The sequence below is a fragment of the Eleutherodactylus coqui genome, chromosome 6 (assembly GCF_035609145.1).
Source record: "Eleutherodactylus coqui strain aEleCoq1 chromosome 6, aEleCoq1.hap1, whole genome shotgun sequence".
NCBI classification, from domain to species: domain Eukaryota; kingdom Metazoa; phylum Chordata; class Amphibia; order Anura; family Eleutherodactylidae; genus Eleutherodactylus; species Eleutherodactylus coqui.
In genome coordinates, this window is record NC_089842.1 from 126,610,686 (window position 1) to 126,634,157 (window position 23,472).

Consider the following 23,472-nt stretch of genomic DNA (forward strand, 5'->3'; position numbering starts at 1 on the left):
ATGCTTAAATCTTTTCCAATCAAGTGGAACCCACAGTAAGTGAGACACTTGCAGCAGCGGGGTAGAGAAGGAGCCCTGTGCTAATGAGGTTTTTTACATGAAAGGAAGGCGGTCTTGCAGCTTTGGGGTTTCCTGCTGCTTTTTGGGTCGCGGTCGGGAGTCTTCTCAGTACCAGATATGTGGATTATTAAAAAATATATACTTTCCGCAGCCACGATGAAAACTTAAAAACATTAAATTTTGTTCACATCCCAAAAATGACCAGATCTCTTACATGTTTCAAACTTGTCATAGGTAGTCGCTGCGCTTGACACAAAGGTAATACTATAGTAGAAGAGCAACCTCTCTTACTTACCTGCATGATGGGAGACAGCAATGCATACAACTGTTAATTTAATCTATCCTAATGAAACCTATATGCTGATGGATAGCAAAAGTAATAAACATGAAACATGATTTCTCATGCAAGGTTAGTAAAGGTACATGACATCTATATTCAAGTTAAAGGGCCACTCCGGTGATGATTTCTTCCTTCATTATGTAGCTAGACCCCCAGTATATATGTGAGCTAGTTTTACCTTGGTTAGTTTTTTTTGCTCTATCTGAAACTTTCTCCTCGCATGGTCATGTGATCTCAGTTGTGACCAGCTTAGATCTACTTGAGTTTATGTGTGAAGTTTCTAGTCAATTACTTAATTTGTGTTACGTTGTTTCATGAATCCTACCACAGAAACTGTCTGGAGGAAGACACAGTTACTGATGATAATCACACAGCTCCTGCCACCCAATTATAATAGAGGAGATCACAGCTCATCCTCTGGATTGTATACTTATGGTCTGTAGTTTATTTAAAGGGGTTGTCTCGCGAAAGCAAGTGGGTCTATACACTTCTGTATGGCCATATTAATGCACTTTGTAATATACATCATGCATTAAATATGAGCCATACAGAAGTTATTCACTTACCTGCTCCGTTGCTAGCGTCCCCGTTGCCATGGTTCCGTCTAACTTCGGTGTCTTCTTGCTTTTTTAGACGCGCTTGCGCAGATGCATCTTCTCCCTTCGGCTGGTCTTGGAAGCATCGGCGTTTTGGCTCCGCCCCCTTGTACGCGTCATCGCGTAGCTCCGCCCCCGTCACGTGCCGATTCCAGCCAATCAGGAGGCTGGAAACGGCACACGTCATGGGGCGGAGCTACGCGATGATGCGTACAAGGGGGCGGAGCCAAAACGCCGATGCTTCCAAGACCAGCCGAAGGGAGAAGATGCATCTGCGCAAGCGCGTCTAAAAAAGCAGGAAGACACCGAAGTTAGACGGAACCATGGCAACGGGGACGCTAGCAACGGAGCAGGTAAGTGAATAACTTCTGTATGGCTCATATTTAATGCACGATGTATATTACAAAGTGCATTAATATGGCCATACAGAAGTGTATAACCCCACTTGCTGCCGCGAGACAACCCCTTTAAGTGAATATAGAAGGTAATGATAATTAAACATCCCCACCCCCCAGTAGGCAGAAATGGTATAGCCCCCTAGCTAATAAGCATCAGACAAGTCTGTACAGCATGAAAGTGGCTGAAATACAAATAGGAGACCTCCAGAGTGTGACAGGCAATCAGGTGAGGGGAAAAAGCATGCAAAAACGTGTTTTCACCAGAATGGCCCTTTAAGACTGAGGGCTCTTTCCCATAAGCGTATATTGGCCCACCGTTTTCACGGTCGGCCGATATACGCTGTAATCTGATGCATTGGATTCCAATGCATCAGATCACATGGCCATATTCCCGTGACGTAAAAGCGCCCGGCCGGCCAATATAGCACTGGGCGCTTTTACCTCAGGCCCAAAAGATAGTCCTGGAACTATTTTTTGGCCTAGAATACGTCGGCTGCTGGATGGGCTCCTATGGGAGCCCATGACGGCAACCGGAGAGGGGATGTGGGAGTGAGTTTAGCAGCGTGACTGCTGAACTCCCTCCCTTTTCTCTCCTCCCCTCTGGCTCATTCCAATGGGATGGGTGCGGAGCTAAGCACCACCCTATCCTGCCTTCTCCCATTGCTGGTTGCGGACGGGGCAGCGCTTAGCTCCGACCCCTCCCATTGCAATCAGCCGGAGTAAAGGAGAGAAGAGGTGAACCGGTGAGGGTGAGGGAAGGCTCAACGGCATGGCAGCCTCAGTGTATATGCATCGGGGCCCATGCCGTGGGAACGAGGGCACAAACGTTAGATTTGTGTGCCCATTCACGAGCTTTTACGCCCATGGTAGCATATAGATCGGCCGGCCGTAAAAATGGTGACCGATATACGCTCGTGGGAATGAAGCCTAAGGGTGCTTTTACAAGAAACGACCTGCCGGGCCGCACAGCACACAGGAATAAGCATCGCTAATGAATGGCAGTGGATTTGGCCCGGCCCACCCACCTCTATTCACAATATGCAGGCAGTCGTTAATAAGTAAACAACTGCTTGTTTACACGGGATGATCCGTTCAGTTTTCTGCATGCAGAAACTGAATGAAAAGTGAAAGTCTTCTCATTCATCATCGTTCAGTTGGTGCATGCATTTACACTGAACGATAATCGCTCAGACTCTCGCTGGATCACTGCTGAGTACCTGGAAGTAGGGAGCCACTGCTAGGTTGCAATGATATTCCAGCACCTTGGTTGTATGTGGACAAGCAACTTTGTTTTAGGGCTCCTTCACACTGGCGAGCGCGATATCGCCACGAGAAAATTGCAGTAATATCACATTTTGTTGATGCAATGTTTGAGCGCCAGCAATGCATTTTCTTGGAAAAACATTTTATCGCTGCTGCTTGCAATTTTCCTGCGCGATAGATGACAATAGGAATTTTATAGGAAAAATAGGGCAGGCAGCGATTTCCAAATCTCACAACATCACATGACAGGAAACATTGCAAATGGGAATGAAGCCATTGAAAATCTGCGTTTTCTCGTGCTCTTGTAAGGCAGCCTTCCTTCAGAATACTAAAACCATGCATTGGTTGTGGGAATAAAGTTTTTTTTTTTGTCCACATACAGCTGAAAGGCTGAAATATTCTTTCTTCATTACCAGCAATGTTGTTTTAGGAGTCAGGAGCCTGAAACCTTTCTGCAGAGTAAACCCTTTAAAGACCCAAGTATGACCCGAAACTTGTACGCTGTCCAATCATTTTTTTGGATGTGCACATCATGCTTTTAATGGACTAATAAAGTTAATTTTTTTTTTAACTTTCATTGTGGGTGGTGTAGAAGTGGCGTCCCGATTTCCCAAGACCTATATTTCTGCTACAGGATGGTGAGCTGATACCTTTAAATCTTATTTGTAAAATATTCTGCCCATATAGACTTATCCTGGTTCCAGTTGGTGGATTGTTTATACATGTTGCAGTCTGACACTGCTCCTATTATGTGCTGTAGGCTGACCTGATAGTCCATGTAATGCTGCAGTGATTATTACCTACACGGTGACCTCTGCCTCCTAATTATATCACATATTATAAGCAGTTGATATCTATTTTATATAGCATACTCTGAACATCCATGACATCGTGCATTTGATATTACAGCCTAATGTTGTATATTGCTCCACACCTGCCTTTATCTTTCTGTTCACAGATGATGAATACCCAGACACCCTTTCTACTCATGAGAACTGCGACCATGATGAGGTCTGTGAGGATTCTTCATGCCAGTACAATGAATACGTTACTTGTCGCCTGAATCGTTGTGGGACGTCTGTGGTCTTATTTAGTGGATATGACAACCTGATAGTCGACTGCAACCAGTGTAAGTCATATAAAATACATATCCACTTCCCTGTAATTAGATGTTTTTATTGCTGTTTACTGTGTGGCATCCTAAATGATGTCATCGCTCCTCTGTAGTAAATGGACAGGATGCATTCTCAGTGATGTCACTGCTGCTCTCTAGTGAATGGATAGGCTGTATTCTCAGTGATATCACCACTGCCCTCTAGTGAATGGATAGGATGCATTCTCAGTGATGTCACTGCTGCTCTCTAGTGAATGGATAGGCTGCATTCTCAGTGATGTCACTGCTGCTCTCTAGTGAATGGATAGGCTGCATTCTCAGTGATGTCACCGCTGCTCTCTTGTGAATGGATAGGCTGCATTCTAAGTGATATCATCGCTCCTCTCTAGTGAATGGACAGGCTGCATTCTCAGTGATGTCACTGCTGCTCTCTAGTGAGTGGATAGGCTGCATTCTCAGTGATGTCACTGCTGCTCTCTAGTGAATGGATAGATTGTATTCTCAGTGATATCACCACTGCCCTCTAGTGAATGGATAGGATGCATTCTCAGTGATGTCACCGCTGCTCTCTTGTGAATGAATAGGCTGCATTTTCATTGATGTCATCGCTCCTCTCTAGTGAATGGGCAGGCTGCATTCTCAGTGATGTCGCTACTGGTCTCTAGTGAATGGATAGGCTGCATTCTAACTGATATAGTGATATCATCGCTCCCTCCTAGTGAAGGGACAGGCTACATTCTCAGTGATGTCACCTCCTTCTTGACTATATATGTACAATACAGGCTGCGAGGAGTGTGGAGCTTTCAAAGCAAAACAATGTGACAAGGTTCCAATCTGTCCTTGGTGTGTGAACAGTGGTGGGGTCAGGGTGACTGATAAGACCAATGATGGCCTCAAGTGCGGTAAGCTTGTCAGCGTGTAGTAAGTGAGATGACATCTTGATTTCTTATGTTGCTAAGACTCAAGTCTTCAGTATTAGAGGCTTTGTGAGGAGCTGCAGGAATCTCCTGTAATTCTTGGTGGAGGAGCTGGGGTCAGCATTATTTTAGTCCACTCTCACACAGGCATTTAAATGTGGCATTTTTAAAATGCGTTCAACAGTGTTTTTAGCACACTTCATCATTACAATGGGGGATTTAGTGCATTAAAAACATGCTGATTGCACGAAAATAGAACATATAGCGTTCGTTTTAGCGTGCGTTAGGAATACTTCGCTAAAACGCTCGTCTGAGAAGCCCCATTGAAATTAATAGAGGCTCAGTGCAGAGTTTTTAGCGGGTGTTTCAAACGCCTGTGTCGATGCATCTACTGCACAGATATATACAGCAGACATCACTGTAATCAGTGTGCCTGTCAGTACCTTAGGCCGGCTTCACACAACCGGATTCCTATAGTGGAATTTACGGTCGGCATTCGCACGGAGGATCCGCAGCAAATCTCATGCACTGAAATTTATGTATTTTTGCTTTTTCCTTCACACTTGCGGACACGAATTGCACATTCCGCAAGCAGAGAGAAAAATCGCAGCATGTTCTATTTTGCTACAGCCTCCGCACGGACGGCCTCCATTGAAGTCAATGGAGGCCATCTGACCCGCAGCCCATCCGCAATTAACATGTACATCTACAATGATTGGAGATTTTGCCGATCAGTGTTCTGTCTCATTCAGGTTTGTTTGACCTTTAAAGCAGATGTGCCGATGTTGAAGGGTAAAGAGGAGGCGCTTTGCAGGTGCGTGCCATGTCCTCTCCAGTAATAACTATGCACACAGCAGGGTACGTGTACTGTTTCTTGGAGACCAAAGTCTGGGAGTAGCCATGAAAACCAGAATAAAATCTCCATTCTTGCTAGAAAACAGTTATCATTGTATTCAGAGACTCTTTGGAGTTCCAACTGACGACAACTTTTGAACGACCCACAGAACTGATTAAAGTTGTACAAACCCCAACAGCTATGCAAAATTCACCCCCTCCAGTACGACAGGGTGGTGGGGGGTTTCTGTAAATGCAGCCTAGACATTGCTCATCTTAGAGAATACAGTATTTCATTTGTTTCCCCACGGTTCACCTGTTGTCAGCAGCCCCAGGGCCTTTGTATCATTTCAATAGTAAATACTTTAGCGGACGCAACTTTCTCCGCACAATCTCCTGTAGGTGGGATGACTCCTCTTTCCTTGGAGATGGGCTGACCAAAACAGTACAACTCTGGTGTTTGTATATTATTTTTTGACGACTTTTACTGTAGAAGATAAAGTGTCATTTTGACATGTTTACAGACACAGCAAATAACAAATGTTTTTTTATTATAAATATGGGAAGGGCGGTGGTTTACCTTTGATTACAATAACTTACTTTTAATTTTTTTGGTTAGTCCCCTAAGGGCACTTGAACTTGTAAACATTTAATTGATTATACCATAAGTTGCAGTACTCATGTATACACTATTTTTGCAAGCAACCTATTAAGATGTGGCACAGGCAAGTCTTAATATGAAGAAATACAGGGCAGTCCGGTGGGCCTTTAGAAGCCCCCCCTCCCCCATTGCCATAACATTCAGACTGCAGCTCATGATCTCATCGCTAAGGGGCCGTTTGGAATTGCTGATTACTCATTTAAAGGGTTAACAGCCATGACCTGCATGAACTCTGATCGTGGCTGTTGCATCTGGATGTCAGCTGTCAAAAACAGCCAAAATTGGCATTGTAAAGGGGGGGGGGGGGCTCTACTTCCAAGCCTCTCCTGTAGTAACACTTTCCACCTAAGGCCTCCTGTCCATGGGATAATTGTTATTTAAAATCCGCAGCGTTTTCCCGCACGCAGATCCGCGCCCCATAGGGATGCATTGGACACCCGCGAGTAGATAAATACCTGCGGATGTCATTTTCCCTTTAGGCGCGGATCTCCTGCGGGGATGGCTCCCGCAGGCTTCTATTGAAGTCTATGGAAGCCGTCCGGATCCACGGAACACCCATACCTGAATTAAACTTACCTGTCCGGACACTGCGGATCTTCCCTCCGTCGCGGCCGGATCTTCTTTCTTCGGCCTGGCTGACGTGCCCGGTGCGCTGCCGACGTACCCTGCACATCCGCCGGGCCGAAGAAAGAAAATCCGGCCGCGACGGAGGGAAGATCCGCAGTGTCCGGACAGTTGAGTTTAATCTTATTTTCAGCCTCATGTCCCCGGGAAAGGAGGGACCAGCTGCGGGATTCTGCATGGAGAATCTGCGGTGGGCCTGATTTTCCCTGTGGACATGAGGCCTTACACATACCTATACTGCTGGGGAACTTAAATGGCTAATGGACCATGCCATTGCTTGCTTTAGAGACCACATGCTTGGTTCATTATCCCTAATAGCTGACTATGTAGCCCCCATCTCCATCTCAAAAAAACAAAAACTTTAAATGGCAGTCATACCTGCTTGGGCACTGATGCCATGTTCTAGTGCTATGCTATCTGTTTATTTAGTAAGATAGCCTTTTTCAGCATGCTATCCCTGGTGGGTTTGGGGAGTGAAGGTGGTAATAGCGCTAGCATTTTCTACTACTTCCACTAGTATAAGGCCCTCTTCAAACTAACGTCACGTCTGACATTAGTTATCTTGCGGTTTACTCGTAGCGGTTAGTTCAGGGATTTTCTGCCATTGCCTCAATTTCTATAACAGGTACTGCCTAAGACCCATATGAGAGATAGCTGCAATAAAATTTCACAGAGTGTACCGATTATAACTGGGTGATAAAACGTACCCTTGGAATGATGGAGCCTACAGATTAACCAGAATCTATGCAGGTTTTGGTCTTTGACAACAAACCTCCTCAAATCAACATGAAAAGCATTGCTCCTGGGTTTAACGCCATCATTGCATTGGCCATTGTCACTGGGAATGCAGCATTTGTAAGTATTGGGGTCCCAAGGCAGGTTGTAATTGTTTTATATGTATACTGCCTTAGCCTGCATAACAATATGTAAATCTATACCCACATGATGCACATACAGCACTGCTGCTCTACTTACAATATAGTGAAAGGCCCCCCCACGCCCTCTAATCAGGTGAATAAGGACTGTATGTCTAGGTATAGGTGTTGGAAAATAGGACACGGTCATATTAATTTTTGCCTCAAGAGGCACAGGTGCCTTATTTTTGGGGGAAGGGGTGTTTTAATGATGTCATTGAATGGCTGTGATTGGTTAATCCAGCGCAGGATTTCATTGGCTCATGCAACACTGTATTAACCAATCAGAGCATTAGCTTGCTGGATGTGGGGTATTCAAGCCCCGCTTCCAGGAACAACTGCTCTGTCAGCTAGGGAGGAGGTTGTCACAGCCTGCAGCAGTGACAGAGACCGGCGCGAGGACCGGAACACACAACCGGATTTACATGTAGCCTGGCAAGGGCTTATTTTTGGGGATGGCTTATATTTCAAGCCTACCCCTGTGAAAATCATGGTAGGTCTTATTTTGGGGGAAACCCGGTAGTTCCTCTCAAAAAGTCACCTTTTAGATAATTTATGCTGCTGTTTCCTATGTGGTGGTGCTGCAGCGGCAGGCAGAGCAGGAGTGCACTCAGTTTAAAGTTATTCAGGTAAGATATCAATGACACTGACAGACAGGGCACACCTGAGATTTCTCCCAACTGAAAACTCCACTGCAGCAGCAATTGTTACAGAAGGTGCTGGCACATTGGTTGTCTGTAAGGTTCGCGCAGCTTACGCTACCGTCCTTACCAGTATCCAGCAGTTCGTTAGCTGCCGAAAAGCTTAAGGAGGGCGGCTGGAGGTATTTAAAAATTGTAGCTTAACTGGTTCGCCATGGTGAAAAACAAACCATCTTATATTAATCTCTCCCAGCTTCCCGCTAGTCCAGGTCTCCCCTCTGACGTAATGTTTACAGGTGAGTGGGATGTCAAAGGCAGCTGCACCAATGACAGAGCTCAGTGATCGATTGCTCAACTGTCATTGGCTGCCATCCCGTATACAGACTGACTGCAGCCTATACACTTTACATCAGAGAGGAGATCTGGATTAGAGGCCTGGACACAGTGGGGAGCTGGGAGAGGCGAGTATAAGCTGGTTTGTTGTTGTTTATCAAGGGAGACCCGTTTAACTATTTAAATAACTTAGCTTCTGAAAAGCTTAAAAAGAGGCTTTCCAACAAATTTCTACTTACTTTAAAGTGTTCCTAACTTTTTAGAGGGGGGGGGGGGGGGGGGTGAGAGTCTGGCTATTATGTTGTGTTCTATAGACTGGGAAAGCTTCCGCTTCCTGTCATCTGTAACATACGCACACAGATATAGCCGTACTGAGGAGTAAACAATCACTAGTAGCTATAACAGCAGCTGTGCAAGTGTCTCCCCTCTCATCTCCATAGACTTATGGGAAATAGTTATCACCCTCCTTCACTTCCTTCCTACTGTTCTCAGTCTCCTCTGTTACTAGAGATGAGCATCACTTGACAAAAGGCAGTGGACAGTAAAGGAAGGGAGACCACTAATGATTAGCACTTCAAAATGATTTTTCAGCACAAAAATGTAATTTTAGGTAAATAAATTTATTTGCACTTTTGCTAGTTCTGACACATGAATGCAAACCACTCTGACAGCCGACCCAGTTGTCACTGTTTGCAAGAATGGCAGCTGCACTGGAACAGAAAATGGCAATATCCATTTAATAAAAGAAAAAAAAAAAAGGATTACTGTCTCTGGTCACTGCTCCTAAGGGACGTTGGTTTTGTTCAAATGGTGTATTGTACCCGTGCTTGTTTGTACTTTGGTGGTTACATGCAGACCCACAGTGGTTTTACTGAACACATTTATAACACAATCTGGACCTATTGTGCCTTAAGCTTGGTTCAATAAAACCTTAGGTGTTATTAGTAAGTACAGAGATACAACAATTTCAGCATAATAGGGGTTTCTCATTACTTAAAATTGCTTAACAACTCTGTCCTCCCTGGTTGCTGCCTAACTGGGCCTGTGGCTACTGCACCCAGTCACTGGCCACGTGACCTTCTATAACTAGTGATTGGCTGCAGCAGCCACAAGTCCTCATCAGCAGCAACCAGGAAGGACAGAGTGGTTGTGAAGCAATTTAAACCATTTAGCATCTGTCCACCAGATAGGTGATAAATAATTGAAGGCTGGTTCCTTGTGATTGTGAGAACAGCACACCTCACTTTCTTCACTACTATTGGGCTGACAGATAATCAAGCGCAGTGCTCCGCTATCTCTGGACAGTAAATAAAGCAATGGTCACACATGCACACCACTGCTCCATTGACCCAGCTGAAGCAGACAGCATTGTATTGGGCAAATGGTTTGTCTGGTTTGATTCACATTAACAGAATGTTGCTTTTTACAATTGCTTTACTTGTGTGCCAAATATCTGGGTTATTGTGGTGAAGCTGAATGTGCAGGAAAGTGATCTGATGATTGTGTGGTCATTGGGCATGGTCTGGAGCTGGGAGAATACCAAATAGTACAGAGAGACTAGCTCAGATATTACTGTTCATCAAATAAAGAGGAACATTTTCAGTAAAGCCAGAGTCGCCTCCCTTGGACCCATATAACAGATTGCGTACTTGGGTCCCCCAAAAGGGTGATTCTTCTGTATGAGAACACAAATTAAGGACTTCCATTTACCTGTTATTTATAGAACTGATCACCTTAATGTCATTTACAGAACAAATCTATTTTCAGTCTATTTCACACAACCTCCAACAGCCACTGTGGGCACGCTGACTGTATGCATGGGGAGCAAAAGCTGCACACAAGCTATGGTAACAGAACAGCAGTCAGTTAAATGAAGGTTTGAGGACTTGTGACAAGAAACCCCATCATGGATCTGATGAGGCCAAGTCCAATGCTGCAGTATATGCCCTTGCATCCCTCCACACATACAGTAATACTCCCCCTTCCCCAGCCACCGACTAACAGAAACAAACACAAGATAACATTACAGGTACAGCCCCTCTGGGGTGCCCTCTTGTTTCTTATACAAGACATTCTCTTTTGATTTCTTAAAATCTTCATTGGTGACCTTCATCCTCCTCTCTCGAAGCGCCATCAGCCCGGCCTCTGTACATATAGCCTGCAGAGGGAAACATTGACAGTTATGCTGCTGCCCATATGGTGACTAAGTTAATTTACATATAGCAAAGAACTTTCCTTACTTTACTGTATTTTGTATTAAGCTTCAAGAACGTCAAGTCTTCATATAACTAACGTCCCATTTAGACGGGATGAGAGCCGTCTAAACAGCTGCACAAGTACTGGCGTCACCACTATGGTAGTTAGCACTCATGCAGAGCGTTTAGACAGGCAGAAAAGATCGTTGGTTTCTCATTAAGTGCTTCAACTTCTATATAAAGTGCTGAACGGGGAGCATTTACACTCAGAGAGAAGCCCACGATCCAGCCATGTTTTTTGTGCTGACTGAAAGTCAGCGATATCGAGAAATGAACAAATAGTAAACGATTTGTTTGCATTTACACAGGACGATTATCGCTCAGTTTAGTTTGTGTGAATTGTAAGAGGCCCGCATAGAAATGTCACGGGTGACGTGCCGGCTCTGCACTGTGCATGTACGGCTGTGCATGGGCATGGGTCGCATCCCGCTGTAAGAATTCTCGCAGCGGGATCCAACTCAGCTGTCTGCATGAGGCCTAAATAGCTCATTCACTATAACTGAATAAGAATGACCGAACAAGCCATCAATGAATATATAAGACACTTGTCAGGCCTCACATGGAATACTGTGTACAGTTCTGGACACCGGTGCTCAGGAAAGATGTTACAGTGCTTGAGGGGGGTAAAAAGAAGGGCAACTAAATTAATAAATCGGAATGAGTGGACTGGAATACTCAGAGAGGCTATCAAAATTGGGATTATTCACCCTAGAAAAGAAGACAGTTAAGGGGCGACAAAATAACTAAGTATAAATCGATTAGGGGGCAATACAAGGATCTCTCCCATGATCTGTTAATACCCAGGACTGCGACGGTAACAAGAGGGCATCCGCTACATCTAGAAGAAAGCAAGGTTCATCACTAACACAGAAGGGGGTTCTTTACTGTAAGAGCAGCGAGACTGTGGAACTCTCTGACTGAGAATGTGGTAATGGCAAAATAAAGGGGACCAGACATCTTTCTAGAGCACTACAACATTACAGGATATAGACATTAATTAACCAGCGGGGTTGTTGATCCGGGTCTGGAGTCGGGTAGGAACTTTTCAAATGTTGATCCAGGGAGTATGCTGACTGCTATTATGGATTTTTCCCCCTACACTTGGGTAATATTGGCTTTTGTCTCATTGGGGCTTTTTTGCCTTCCTCTGGCTAAACAAAGGGGATGTGGAAACAGGCTGAACTGGCTGGACATTTGTCTTTTTTCAGCCTAACATACTATGTTACTATGCTTACATGAAATGAACAAAAAGTTAACAAATTATCATTCATTGTTCGATTGTTGGTGTTTACAATGAACGATTATCATTCAAATTCGAATGTTCATCGTTCTGTCTAAATGCACCTTTATGCTCATTTTCTGATCCACCACTTCCAGCCACGGTGACACTGGAGTAAATCTTATTCATTTCACACATGACAAAAAAATAAAAAAAATTCAGTTACAGAAATCTCTACAGCAAAGCAGCTTGGGTCTTTGATGTTGGGGGACTACTTTAATTTGCTTGTGTCACCACTTTGTGGTACCCTTAACCGTTTTATTTTTCCCATTGATTACTTTTTATTCACTTTCAATTAACATCACCCAACTCTAAAATACGAAATTCTTAGTAGATCTAACATTTTCTTATGTGTGTACTTGAAGAAAAGGAAAGGGTATTAACACTTAATTTAAAAAATTACCAAAAAATTATTAAATAGAAAATTTTACTTTTTGCTTCAGTCGCCATAGGTGCCTTGAAATTGCAATTGCTTGATCACTTTCATGATATACTGCAATAATTTTGTATTGCAGTATATTTTTAGATTTGCTAGCATCGCATTAAGCCTTGCCACAGAGATGGCTTAATAAGATGAAAGCCCTAGGAACCTTCACAAGGCCCAGACTGCCATAACACCCAAAGGGAACTCTGCGATTTCATTGCAAGAGGACTGTTGAGGGGACAGACAGAGCCCCTTCCCTCTGTCAAGCCATTTAAAGCAACCCTACAGTCCTGGAACAAACAGGTGGCTGCACCGCTTCTCTGACTACCTGATAAATACTGTACATTAGATACATCAACAGTCTAAGACACTTCATGCTGCTCTGACGGGGTAGAACTGGCTAATCAAAGCAGCGTATAGTGTTATTCATACATCTCTCTGAACTCTCCTTTACACCAAAGGCAGGGCTGGATTTCAGCAGAAAAAAGAAAAAGTGAATTTTTCTTCATCAGAAATATGACACGAAGGGACCAGGAGCAAACATCCATCCATGTAATGGAGAATGCCTCCAGTCAAGCGTCTCACCTTTATATCTGCTCCAGACAGGTCATCTTTCGCCATGATTAAGTCATCTAGTGTGACGTCATCAGACAACGTCATGCGGCTTGTGTGGATCTGGAAGATTCTCTTCTTGGTCTTTTCATCAGGTAGAGGGAATTCGATCTTTCTGTCAATACGACCTGAATTGTAAATTAGTAAAGTTAAACTATTACTGTCAGATATACACAGATTAAAGGATTATTAACTTTACTTCCTGAATCTTAAACAGGCTGGAGCCAGAAAACAGAGTGCATACTAAAGACAACCCTCCCCAAGCCCCTCAGTCACGCAGCAGCCCAATCCCCAGGCCCCTATAACTCGTCTCAAATCTTACTGTGTCCCGAGAACCCTCCAGATGCTGCCAAATGCCTGAGACACCTAATGGGTGGGTCAAGGAGAGCATTGTTTACCTCTAGACCCCATCCATATCACTAATTCGGGGGCACACACCTGGTCTAATTAACGCTGGATCCAGTGTTTCTATTCTGTTGGTGGCCATGATAACTTTCACGTCACCCCGAGAATCAAATCCATCCAGCTGGTTGAGAAGCTCTAACATGGTTCTCTGAATTTCCCGCTCACCACCAGAGTTCGAGTCATATCTGTAGGAATAGAATAATGGATGTGTGTCATGTATATATACAATAACGCATCAGCTACAACTCAGAGACATGCTACCTAGGGGACCGTTACAGCCATCACCTGAACATATTTGGAGAAGGGATACAGCTTGCGTTTAGATGTAACGATTATTGTGCACTTTTGGTCAATATATTGATTTTTCAACAATCGGTATGTATAAATGGGTTTTAAGACAGGAATCGCCCTTTAATAAATGAGCATGATAAATAACCAATAGCATGTCCTTGCAAGCAGAGGCAATACATCTAATCCAATTATAGTAGGAACATCCACTCTTACCTCTTTGTGCCGATGGCATCAATCTCATCAATAAACACTATAGATGGTGCATGTTCTTCAGCAACTCTGAACAGCTCACGGACCAGCTTAGGGCCATCTCCCAGGTATTTCTGGATTAGTTCTGAGCCCACCACCCTCAGAAAGGTAGCAGAAGTCTGGTTAGCTACAGCTTTCGCCAGAAGGGTTTTACCTGTGAGGATTGGTCAGTTAGACAGTAAGAACTTACACAAAAATCAATCAATAAATCAGATTAGGGATGATAGGTCATGTACCTGTGCCAGGTGGGCCATAGAGAATGACACCTTTTGGTGGTTTAATGCCCATCTCTTCATAATACTCTGGATGAGTGAGGGGAAGCTCCACAGATTCCTACAGGAAAGGGATCACACACACTCAGTAATGGTCACTATAACACACAACATTACAGCAAATGGTTTTCTAGGAATTGCTTTCTACAACATTTCTACTGAATTAAATGTTTGACTGATGGGACACCATTGATCCTGAATCGAGGGGCCACCAACCACATGAGCAATCATTTTCCATTATAGTCTATTGGAACCCGTGGACAACCAAGCATAGCTTACAGATATGAATCAATCTTTATGGTTACCGATGTGTAATAAAAAAATTCAATTACCTTAATTTCCTGGATTTGGTTATCCAGTCCTCCAATATCAGCATATGTCTCCTGAGGAGCTTTCTCCACTTTCATCACAGTCACAAGGGGGTCTGTGTCATCCATTAGGACCCCGATCACAGCATGAACCTGAGCAAAGAAGAAACCAAGGCGATGAGTGATACGGAGCGGCATGAAGTCTACAAAGTTTTACCCGTTGTATTAGGACAAAACATGTTACTTGTATTTATCAAAACCAAGCTGCTATTTCACATCAGACCTGGGGGTCTTACACAGGGACTCTATACTCAATATACACACATTACGTGATGGTAAGTAGAGTCTTTATTTCACTCAAATTGCTGCCAGAGATTTTGCCAGTATAATAAATTCTAGTAAGCGCTGCGGAATAAGTTGGCGCTATACGAATAAAGATTATTATTATTAGTATGCTGCTATGTTATATCAGCAGCGACTGACTGCTGGGGCCCCTGCTTATAACTATAGAGGCTGTAGAACAGGGGTGCCTAACATTTTTCTTCCTGGTATGAGGGCCGCATTGTTATGTCGTTTTACCCTAAGGGACCACAATAAAATTTAAACTGCTTAAAACACTAATAGCGCAGTCATAGCATTATAACAACACTTTGGGAATAACTTAATTTCTACATTTTTTGAGTAATGCAAAAAAAACTGTGAACAAAGCCTTACCTACAAAATAAGTCACAAGCACAAGTAATAGAGAGATGAAAACAACGGTCACATAGAACCCAAATACTAGTGAGCACACCAGAGAAAGCCATATGGTATGCAAACAGATCCGTATGGGGTGCAAATATACATACATTCAGGGCACAGGGTTAATTCAGGTAGTATGCAGATAACTGCGCCATACAAACAAGCAAATAAAAAAAACTGCAAAACAAATGTGCATTTAAAAAACAAGACACCATAACAGATTAAATTTAAATAAATTAAAATCAGTCATATTCTCTGGGCGCCCGTTAAGCTGTTCACTATCAGCTGGATGCACTTGTTTATTTGAACAAGATGCCATATTCAGCAATGCCTCTATGGCATCCTTACCCCCACATCATTCCTCCTCCACTTCCTTAAGAGGAATCTCCACCCCCTGTAGCATCGTGGACATAAATTTCCCCCTCCTTTACAATCCCCACCCCACAGAACCATGCCTCATCCTCATTGAAATCTTGTCCCTCCAAAAGCTATGTACCTCCATAACAATCTCCTTCCCTCAACACATGCGCCCCCACTTCTTTCCCACCCCTCTGTTGCTGCATCCCCTTTCTCAGTCATGGCATAGCGACACGCACCCGCTCAGTAAATAATAGTGAACTTTGCTTGACTACAGACAAAAAAAAAAAAAAATTGAAAAATGCTTCTTGGTTAAAACAGGCCCACCACACAAGCAAAGCCCGTAAGTGTGACTGAAGCCTGTATTAACCAGGGAGCGCTTTCCTTTACAGTTGAGGAAAGTGATTATCTGCTGCGGCTGGCCCCCTGAGATCTTCATAGAGAAACAAGGATGATCACACAGACAGGCCAACAGCGGTGTTTCTTTCCAGCAGGGATGCAATCCACAGAATTGCAGGTTGTGCACTCCTGCTGAGCAGCTTCTCTGCAAAGCAACTACCCAGTCAAGGGCATGCAGCAGCGCTGTGTTTACAGTGATGGGTCTGTAGAACCGTGTATATAAAAATAACCTGATTTACTTCACTAGTCTTGCAGGTTCTGCGTTCTCGTAATTGTCAGGGGTGCCAATAGACAAGTAAGGCCGCCTGCACACGGGCGGAAATTCCGTGGCGGGTTTTCCGGCAGAATTTCTGCCCATGCACGCTGCAATAGGATTGCATTAGATAATGCAATCCTATGCAGACAGCCGTGATTTGACCGCATGAAAACTTGCGCGCTAAACATTTTGTGGCATGTCCTATTTCTGTGTGAGCCCGCACAGAAACGTCACCGCTGATGTGGCGGATCTGCACTGCGCATGTGCCAGCCGGAACATAGCTGTGCAGAGAGAGAAGACGCCACCGGACGGGTGAGTATAAGGGGAATACCGGGGCACAGGTAGCATCCCACTGCAAGAATTCCCCCAGTGGTATCCAACCCGGACGTGTGCAGGCGGCCTAAATCAGCAAGTTATGGCATATTCTTGTGGTAGGGTGGGAAATCAATTTAATATTCAATGAGATCACAAAGTTTTGCAACAACTTGTACATCCATTGTTTAGAGTTTGAGCTCGTTAGCTGACAGTGAAGGGGAATATTCCAGTTTGTATCTAGCAGTTACAACCCGTCCATATAATTGTATCCAATCTGGATAATGCTTAGCTAGCTAAACAGTCTGGACTCAAACTGATACAAACTACTAAAACATAATGAACCCTAATATAACTAGATCAGGACGGGAGTTCAAGTCCATTCTTCTGCAATGGCAAGCACGGAGCTTAAAAATACAACATACAATACACGAAGACCGAAGGCACTTGCAGAACTCTGCATTATGCAGTGATTTAGCTTGATATACATAAAACTTGAGACCTCTGAAAACAAGGCATTCCTTGTACACATTTGTATTGTTCATGTGTCTCTCCTCCATTTACTCACTTTGTGGTTCAGTAAAACCGAACACCCTGGCTCCAGCAAATCTTTGTCCACAAAAGACAGAATGCTGACATAATGCTCTGATCCCACCGAAGTGGAGACGATGGCATGGTTATCATCAATGATTTCCTCCAAGGTTCCCACTGACATAGGTGTTCCTCGCAGGTCATCCACCTTGGATCGCTCCTCCTGTTAGCAGAAAGTTACACACAATGTCAACCTGGGTGTCACACAAGCTATACATCTGCCTTCACCACAATGTCTCATGTACCTCCTGCTTTTCCTCCAGGGGCTTCATCTGCTCCTGGTTTCTGATGAATTCTTCCTCCATTAGAAGATAGTCCTTTATTCTCTCTAGCTTCAGCAATTTCAGCCTGCACTGTGTATGGGGGGTGACTAGAGAAGAACAAAGAGGCGGGAGTTATTGGGCATTACATAAAATATCACAAGACGACACAAGCACCTGTAGTGGCCTAACTTGCGGTCAAAATGGTAACCGTCCAGCTTTCCCAGAAAGACATAAAACATTTTTTTTTTTTTCTAACAGCGTGAAAGAGGGTTTACTATATGATCGGTACATATAGAAACCTTTATGTATATCAAATATCTATGCCTTAGATACATTTGCTGCATTGCATTATATCTGTAACTATGAGCATTAAAGAATATTTTCCATAATATCTGATTATATGGTTCTGACTACTGGTTCTAATAAGGGGGTTTCCATAGCCCCAGCAGTTAAAAGTTCATAGGAGATGTGGTAAGCTCAGTGGGCATGCGCCACACATTCTGCAGGTTATAATGGTCAAGGACTGTACAGAAATGGCCATATCACTGCTGGGACTGGGGGGCCACGTGCCCCCGTTTTCAGGATTGTAGGGTCAAACCTCCACCAGACATTGAAAGTATATAAAATGAATATGCCAAAGAGGTTAATTTGTGGGAAGACTCCTTTGGGACCCTACCACACAGAACAGAACTGTTCCATAGGATGCAGTGGAGTTTGCTGCTGTGGAAATCCGTACCAAAATCTGCATTTCAAAATGTGGATTTTAATGCAGAGTTTTCCACAGGATGGTAAATTCAGCTGCATCCGGCAAAACAATTCTGTCCCATGTGAAAAGTCCCTTTGATGACCATCACATTGGAGCTTCCCTGTAGACTAGAAGCAATGAAGAAGCAGATCTCACCAAGTGGGAGTTTACTGGCAGCATCAGGACCCTTGGTCTTCTTTTTCTTTTTGCCAACCCTAGTAGGGACAGGCGGCTCATACTTCTTCTTCTTGTCCTTCCATGTTACAGACGAAAATAAAAGTTACTTCACAATAACAAGGAGCTGCACATGTACAGCCTTTCCCAATGCACAGTGAAATTCTTATAATTGTGGTATCACTCAGACTGCAGGAATATCAGGCAGATGTACTAACGTGCTCCCCTGAAAATCATGGTGGTCCAACTCTGGAGCACAACAGGAACTTCGCCATTATCCTCGGCAGCAGATGAAAACCCAAACATGCACCATTAGTTAATCTATTTGCAAGACCTCTGCATCCTGTCAGTACACAGTAACATTTCTGTTTACATCTGAAGGTTTAAACCTTTATAAGCTCAATATTTCTCACAGCAGAGGCTTTGCTTCAATTGAATCCAGTCTAGACAATCCTATGTAAGGTAAACAGATCCCCACAAATCTCTTTCTTGTCATGATAGTTTGTTACAATGTATCTGTGCAGGTAAAACATATCGGTGTGAAGTCCAGGCTTCATAGTGCAAAGTATTATTTAGACATATACATATACATATTAGACATATACAACAGTGACATATACTCAGTTGTGAGAAATATTAGGTCAGGATGGTTAGTGGGAGAAGAATGTTCCTATTCACATACAGCAAACTGAGATATTGTAGAAGCTGAGGAACTGAAAACACAAAGTTTTAGAACTTTCATTGTACCCCAATTAAGGCCTTATGTCCACGGGTGGATTTTTGCTGCAGAATTCGGAGCGGGCGTCCGCCTCTGGATTTGCAGCAATAACCCTCTGTAGCATGCTATGGAAAACGGTTCTTCAAGCACATGAGCGGTAACCAATTGTGGCACGTGCAACGGCCTGCTTGTCCGCACACATCTGCGGTACAGAAGAAAGATGACACGGACAGGTACGCAGGGTTGCCGGCGGATTCCGTGCGGGATTCCCCATGCAGAATCTGTGCATGCTGTAGACCCAAGGTGTAAAGGTAACCTGTCATCACTAAGTTATGGTGCTAATAGGGCAGATCCTGAAGAGTTTGGGGAATGTCTGTATGCATGTATGTATTTTTGCACTGTCACCTGTGGAAGTTGGCATGCGGACAGTACAGAAGACTCATCTCTGTAGGCTTAGCGCCCACACTCCCATAGAGAACAATGGGTGCACACAGAGGAATGAATTTGCTGTACTGTCCATGTGTCGACTCCACATGGTGTAGGAACAGGGAGCCAGGAAAGTATAAAAAGTACATCCCTGGATTCCTCAGGGACCTGCCCTATGAGTACCATAACTTAAGGCCCTTTTACACTAAAGGATTATTGCTCAAAATTCGTTCAGATGACCAAAGTGAACGAGAATCATGTAAAAGCAAAACTAATAGCTGACTTGTGGTTAGCAGTTGTTTAAACTGATTTTTCTTTCAGCTTAAATGGCCTCGTTAGCACTCGCTGGCTTGTCGTTCTGTCTGAAAGCTCCCTGCACATCACTTCGCATAGAAAGCGCTGAGCGAGAATCAGACGAAAGGCCGGCAAGTCTTTTAATTTGAAAGCACTGTACGAGCGCTAACGACCTTAGCGGGGACGTCAGCGCTCATGCAGTTGCTGAAAAGCCTGTCGGTCCGTGTAAAAGGGGCTTTAGTGTATGGTGCTCATAGGTTATGACAAGTTTCTTTTACTTACAGAAAACTGGACTGGCCCTTTAAAAGCTCTAAGCTACACAGTGACAGAAACCATGGTCATCGCTGCAACTATTGACTGACACCGAGCAGTGACCAGGCTGTAAGGACATGGCCGCACAGCACATGACCAGCACGGTCCTACCTCCTGGGAATGCTACGGAGCAGAGGTCACAGTGTTGTTACATGGTTGGAACAAGAATAATTGGGAGACCATGAAGCAGGAATGATGGTTATCCGGCTGCATGCAGCAGATGTGGTGGGTGGCGAGCCGCAGGTGGCTTACCTTGTCATCCTTCTTCCCCCCGCCGGGACCGTGACCTCCGCTCTGACTTTGACCCTGAAAAAGATCACAGAATGAGACGAGTTCGGTGACACATTGTTGTACAAGTCCGGAGATGGCAGAGATGTAATGTAGACCCCGCCAGTGTCACCTGCAGATCAACCAGCGGCCGTCACCAGGACCCTGCATGCCAAACACTCCATGTGTTCTCCTGCGGGCAGGCTCACGTACATAATGCACCGTGGTGTGGACCCGCGTACGGCAGCTCATGACCGTATATCTCACCCACGTCGTCATGCAACAGCTTCATTTTTTTAAATTTCCCACTCTGACATTTAGCGACATTGTGTATAAACGCCACACGTACGCCATTGTGTATGTACAGTGCGTTGTATGCACCCATAGAGAACAATAGGGCTCCACTGTGTATAATACGTGGTTAAATATAGCACGCTGCGTTCTTTACATATTATACGCCAGTGTGAGTGTAACAGTGAAAGATCTATGTATTTGCGCTGTATACCACGTATTATACACACATCCCTCACACATAATACGCAATGTAAACCCACTGGTGTGAACCCGGCCTAATGAGCAGCTGCACAGTGATGCTGGCAGGATGGTACAGAGGGGCACAGGGCATTGTCAGCGCCAGGATTGTTATGGGTGGGGACTATATGCCAGGGGCCTGTAGCTCGCACTATGTGGAGGAGAGGGGATTATGGGGAAGAACGGCCATCTGTGGGGGTCGGGGACTATAATGGGGGCACACTAGCCGGTACTATGTATATAGAACCCCGCACTCGGCGTTCACCGCCCGGCTATAACCAGAGGTCCCCTCCCTGGTGAAGCTGGTAGCACACGGTGCCATGTAACCGGCTCCCGGTCTGTAGGGGACAGCTCTCCAACTCTGCCCAGTAATCCAGCCCTCACGGCCGCAGTGCAGCGCAGGTAAATCACCCGCTTGCCGGAGGAAAAGATGCTCACTCACCATGTCTGCCGCTGAGCTCTAACCGGAAACACGTCACTGTACGGCAGCCTAGCTGGAACACTCTCCGCTAGACAAAAGGACGCGAAGCGGAAAATGGCCGCCGTCACCATAGCAACCGGGAGGAGTCCTTCACTGCAGCTCACAGAATGTCCCGCCTGCTGAGCGCAAAAGGACGCATATTAACTTTTTCCACAAGACTTCTGCTCTGTTCGCAAGCTGATTGGTTGTTTGGGATGGCTGATTCACAGTGGTTGTGGAAAAAGTTAATATGGTCTCAGGACTGTCACATTGTGTCACAGACTGTCAATAAATACTAATAAAGAGATAGAAAAAATCAACAAAAATGCACGAACGGACCCAGATTTATACATAGGAGGGAATAAGGCCAATTTCTAGATGCATATAAAAATGAAAAACTTGAGCGTGGTTTCACGCACAGATTAAAAAGATAAAAACTGCGCAGCGGGTTACCCTCCGTTTGGGGAGCAGGAAAGGGGAATCCCTGTTGCCAAACGGTTCCGCCTCTGAACCGCTCCGAACCGCCCTGGTCGGACCCCACTGACAATAATGAGGTCCACCTGCATTCCTCCCAGCTGGCCGGATTTTGGATGGAAGAAAAAGCGCTGCATGTAACACTTTTTCTTTCAGTATTTTCAGCCGCATCTATGACGACGCAAATGTGAAGCTCACCCTGAGCCTGGGTTCACACGCAGCGGAATCCCGGCGGAAATCTCACGGTTTGGCGGCAGCGAAAAACCGTGAGATTTCCGCCGGGAGAAGCGCTGCTTCCAACCCCACTTAGCTGCGGGTTTTGAAGCGGCCTGGCCGCTCGCTCTTCCACTGCAGCCGGCGCTCCCATAGAGGAGAGTGCGGCCGCAGCGGAAGAAGAAAAAAAATAAACATGCTGAGGCCGTCGAATTCTGAGAAACCTCGTCTATGTGGCTGGCTAAACCCGGGATTAGCGGCCGCAGGCGGATTTGCCGTGGCAAATCCGCCCCGCGTGAACCCAGCCTAAACATTCTATATATACTGTTGCTCAGTAAACATAAGCAATAGAGGAATACATTACAGAAGGCAGCGGAGGGCCTCCTTATTTAACCCCTTAGCGACCAGGCCTGTTTGCGCCTTAATGACAGGCCAAATTAGAATAACTATATTCTAGTAGATTAACTCCTCTGCACGCTTTTAGAGCCCTTGAACTTCCGAAACAAAGGAAACCCCCCACAAATGACCCCTTAACAAATTAATCTATAGGTGTACTCCATTTTTTGACCCCAGAATTTTTAAATGAATCTAAGCAGAATGAAAAAAATTATGATTTTCATTTTTTTGGGCAATTGTGTCATTTTAAAAAACAATTTTTTTATACAGTGCACATATGAATGAAGATTTTTCACCCCAAAATGGATACCCCTGTTTGTCCTGTGTTCAGAAACATACCCATTGTGGTCCTAATCTGCTTACTAGACACATGGCTAGGCCTGTAATCGAGGGAACACGCTTTGGCTTTCAGGGCTCAACTGAATAAATTCCAGGCGCAGTTGCTCACTTGAAGAGTCTCAAGCTGCCAAAATGATTGACTGCCCCCACAAATTACCCCATTTTGAAATCTAGACCCCTTAGCCCATTTATCTAGGCATATACTGAGCATACTGTCCCCACATTTTTTTGCAAAAATTATTATAAAGCAGATGAAAAATAAATAAAATTACTTTTTTTTCATAAATATATCACTTTCTTGATAGTTCTCTTTGTTTCAAGCAGCAAAAATCGGGGACACGCACCACAAATTGTATAGCACTATTTCTTCTGTGTTCAGCAATACCCCATTGAAGCCCCAATCTGTTTACAGTG

The 23,472-nt window shown here is 44.5% G+C and overlaps 2 protein-coding genes across 2 annotated transcripts; one reads left to right on the plus strand and one right to left on the minus strand.

Moving 5' to 3' along the window:
- Positions 1-10,242, plus strand: LOC136571763 (epithelial cell adhesion molecule-like). Its single transcript, XM_066572392.1, has 9 exons — positions 1-35; positions 105-172; positions 3,613-3,786; positions 4,545-4,692; positions 5,281-5,502; positions 7,237-7,289; positions 7,547-7,641; positions 8,270-8,350; positions 10,108-10,242. The coding sequence occupies exons 1-9, from the start codon at positions 1-3 to the stop codon at positions 10,240-10,242; spliced, it is 1,011 nt and encodes a 336-aa protein (XP_066428489.1).
- On the minus strand, positions 9,297-21,690 carry PSMC1 (proteasome 26S subunit, ATPase 1). Its single transcript, XM_066607569.1, has 11 exons — positions 21,619-21,690; positions 20,631-20,684; positions 18,611-18,707; positions 17,692-17,816; positions 17,424-17,609; positions 14,815-14,943; positions 14,447-14,543; positions 14,175-14,364; positions 13,704-13,855; positions 13,239-13,393; positions 9,297-10,853 (listed from the first exon to the last, which is right to left on the minus strand). The coding sequence occupies exons 1-11, from the start codon at positions 21,619-21,621 to the stop codon at positions 10,719-10,721; spliced, it is 1,323 nt and encodes a 440-aa protein (XP_066463666.1). The 5' UTR covers positions 21,622-21,690; the 3' UTR covers positions 9,297-10,718.
- Between the last annotated feature and the right edge of the window lie 1,782 nt (positions 21,691-23,472).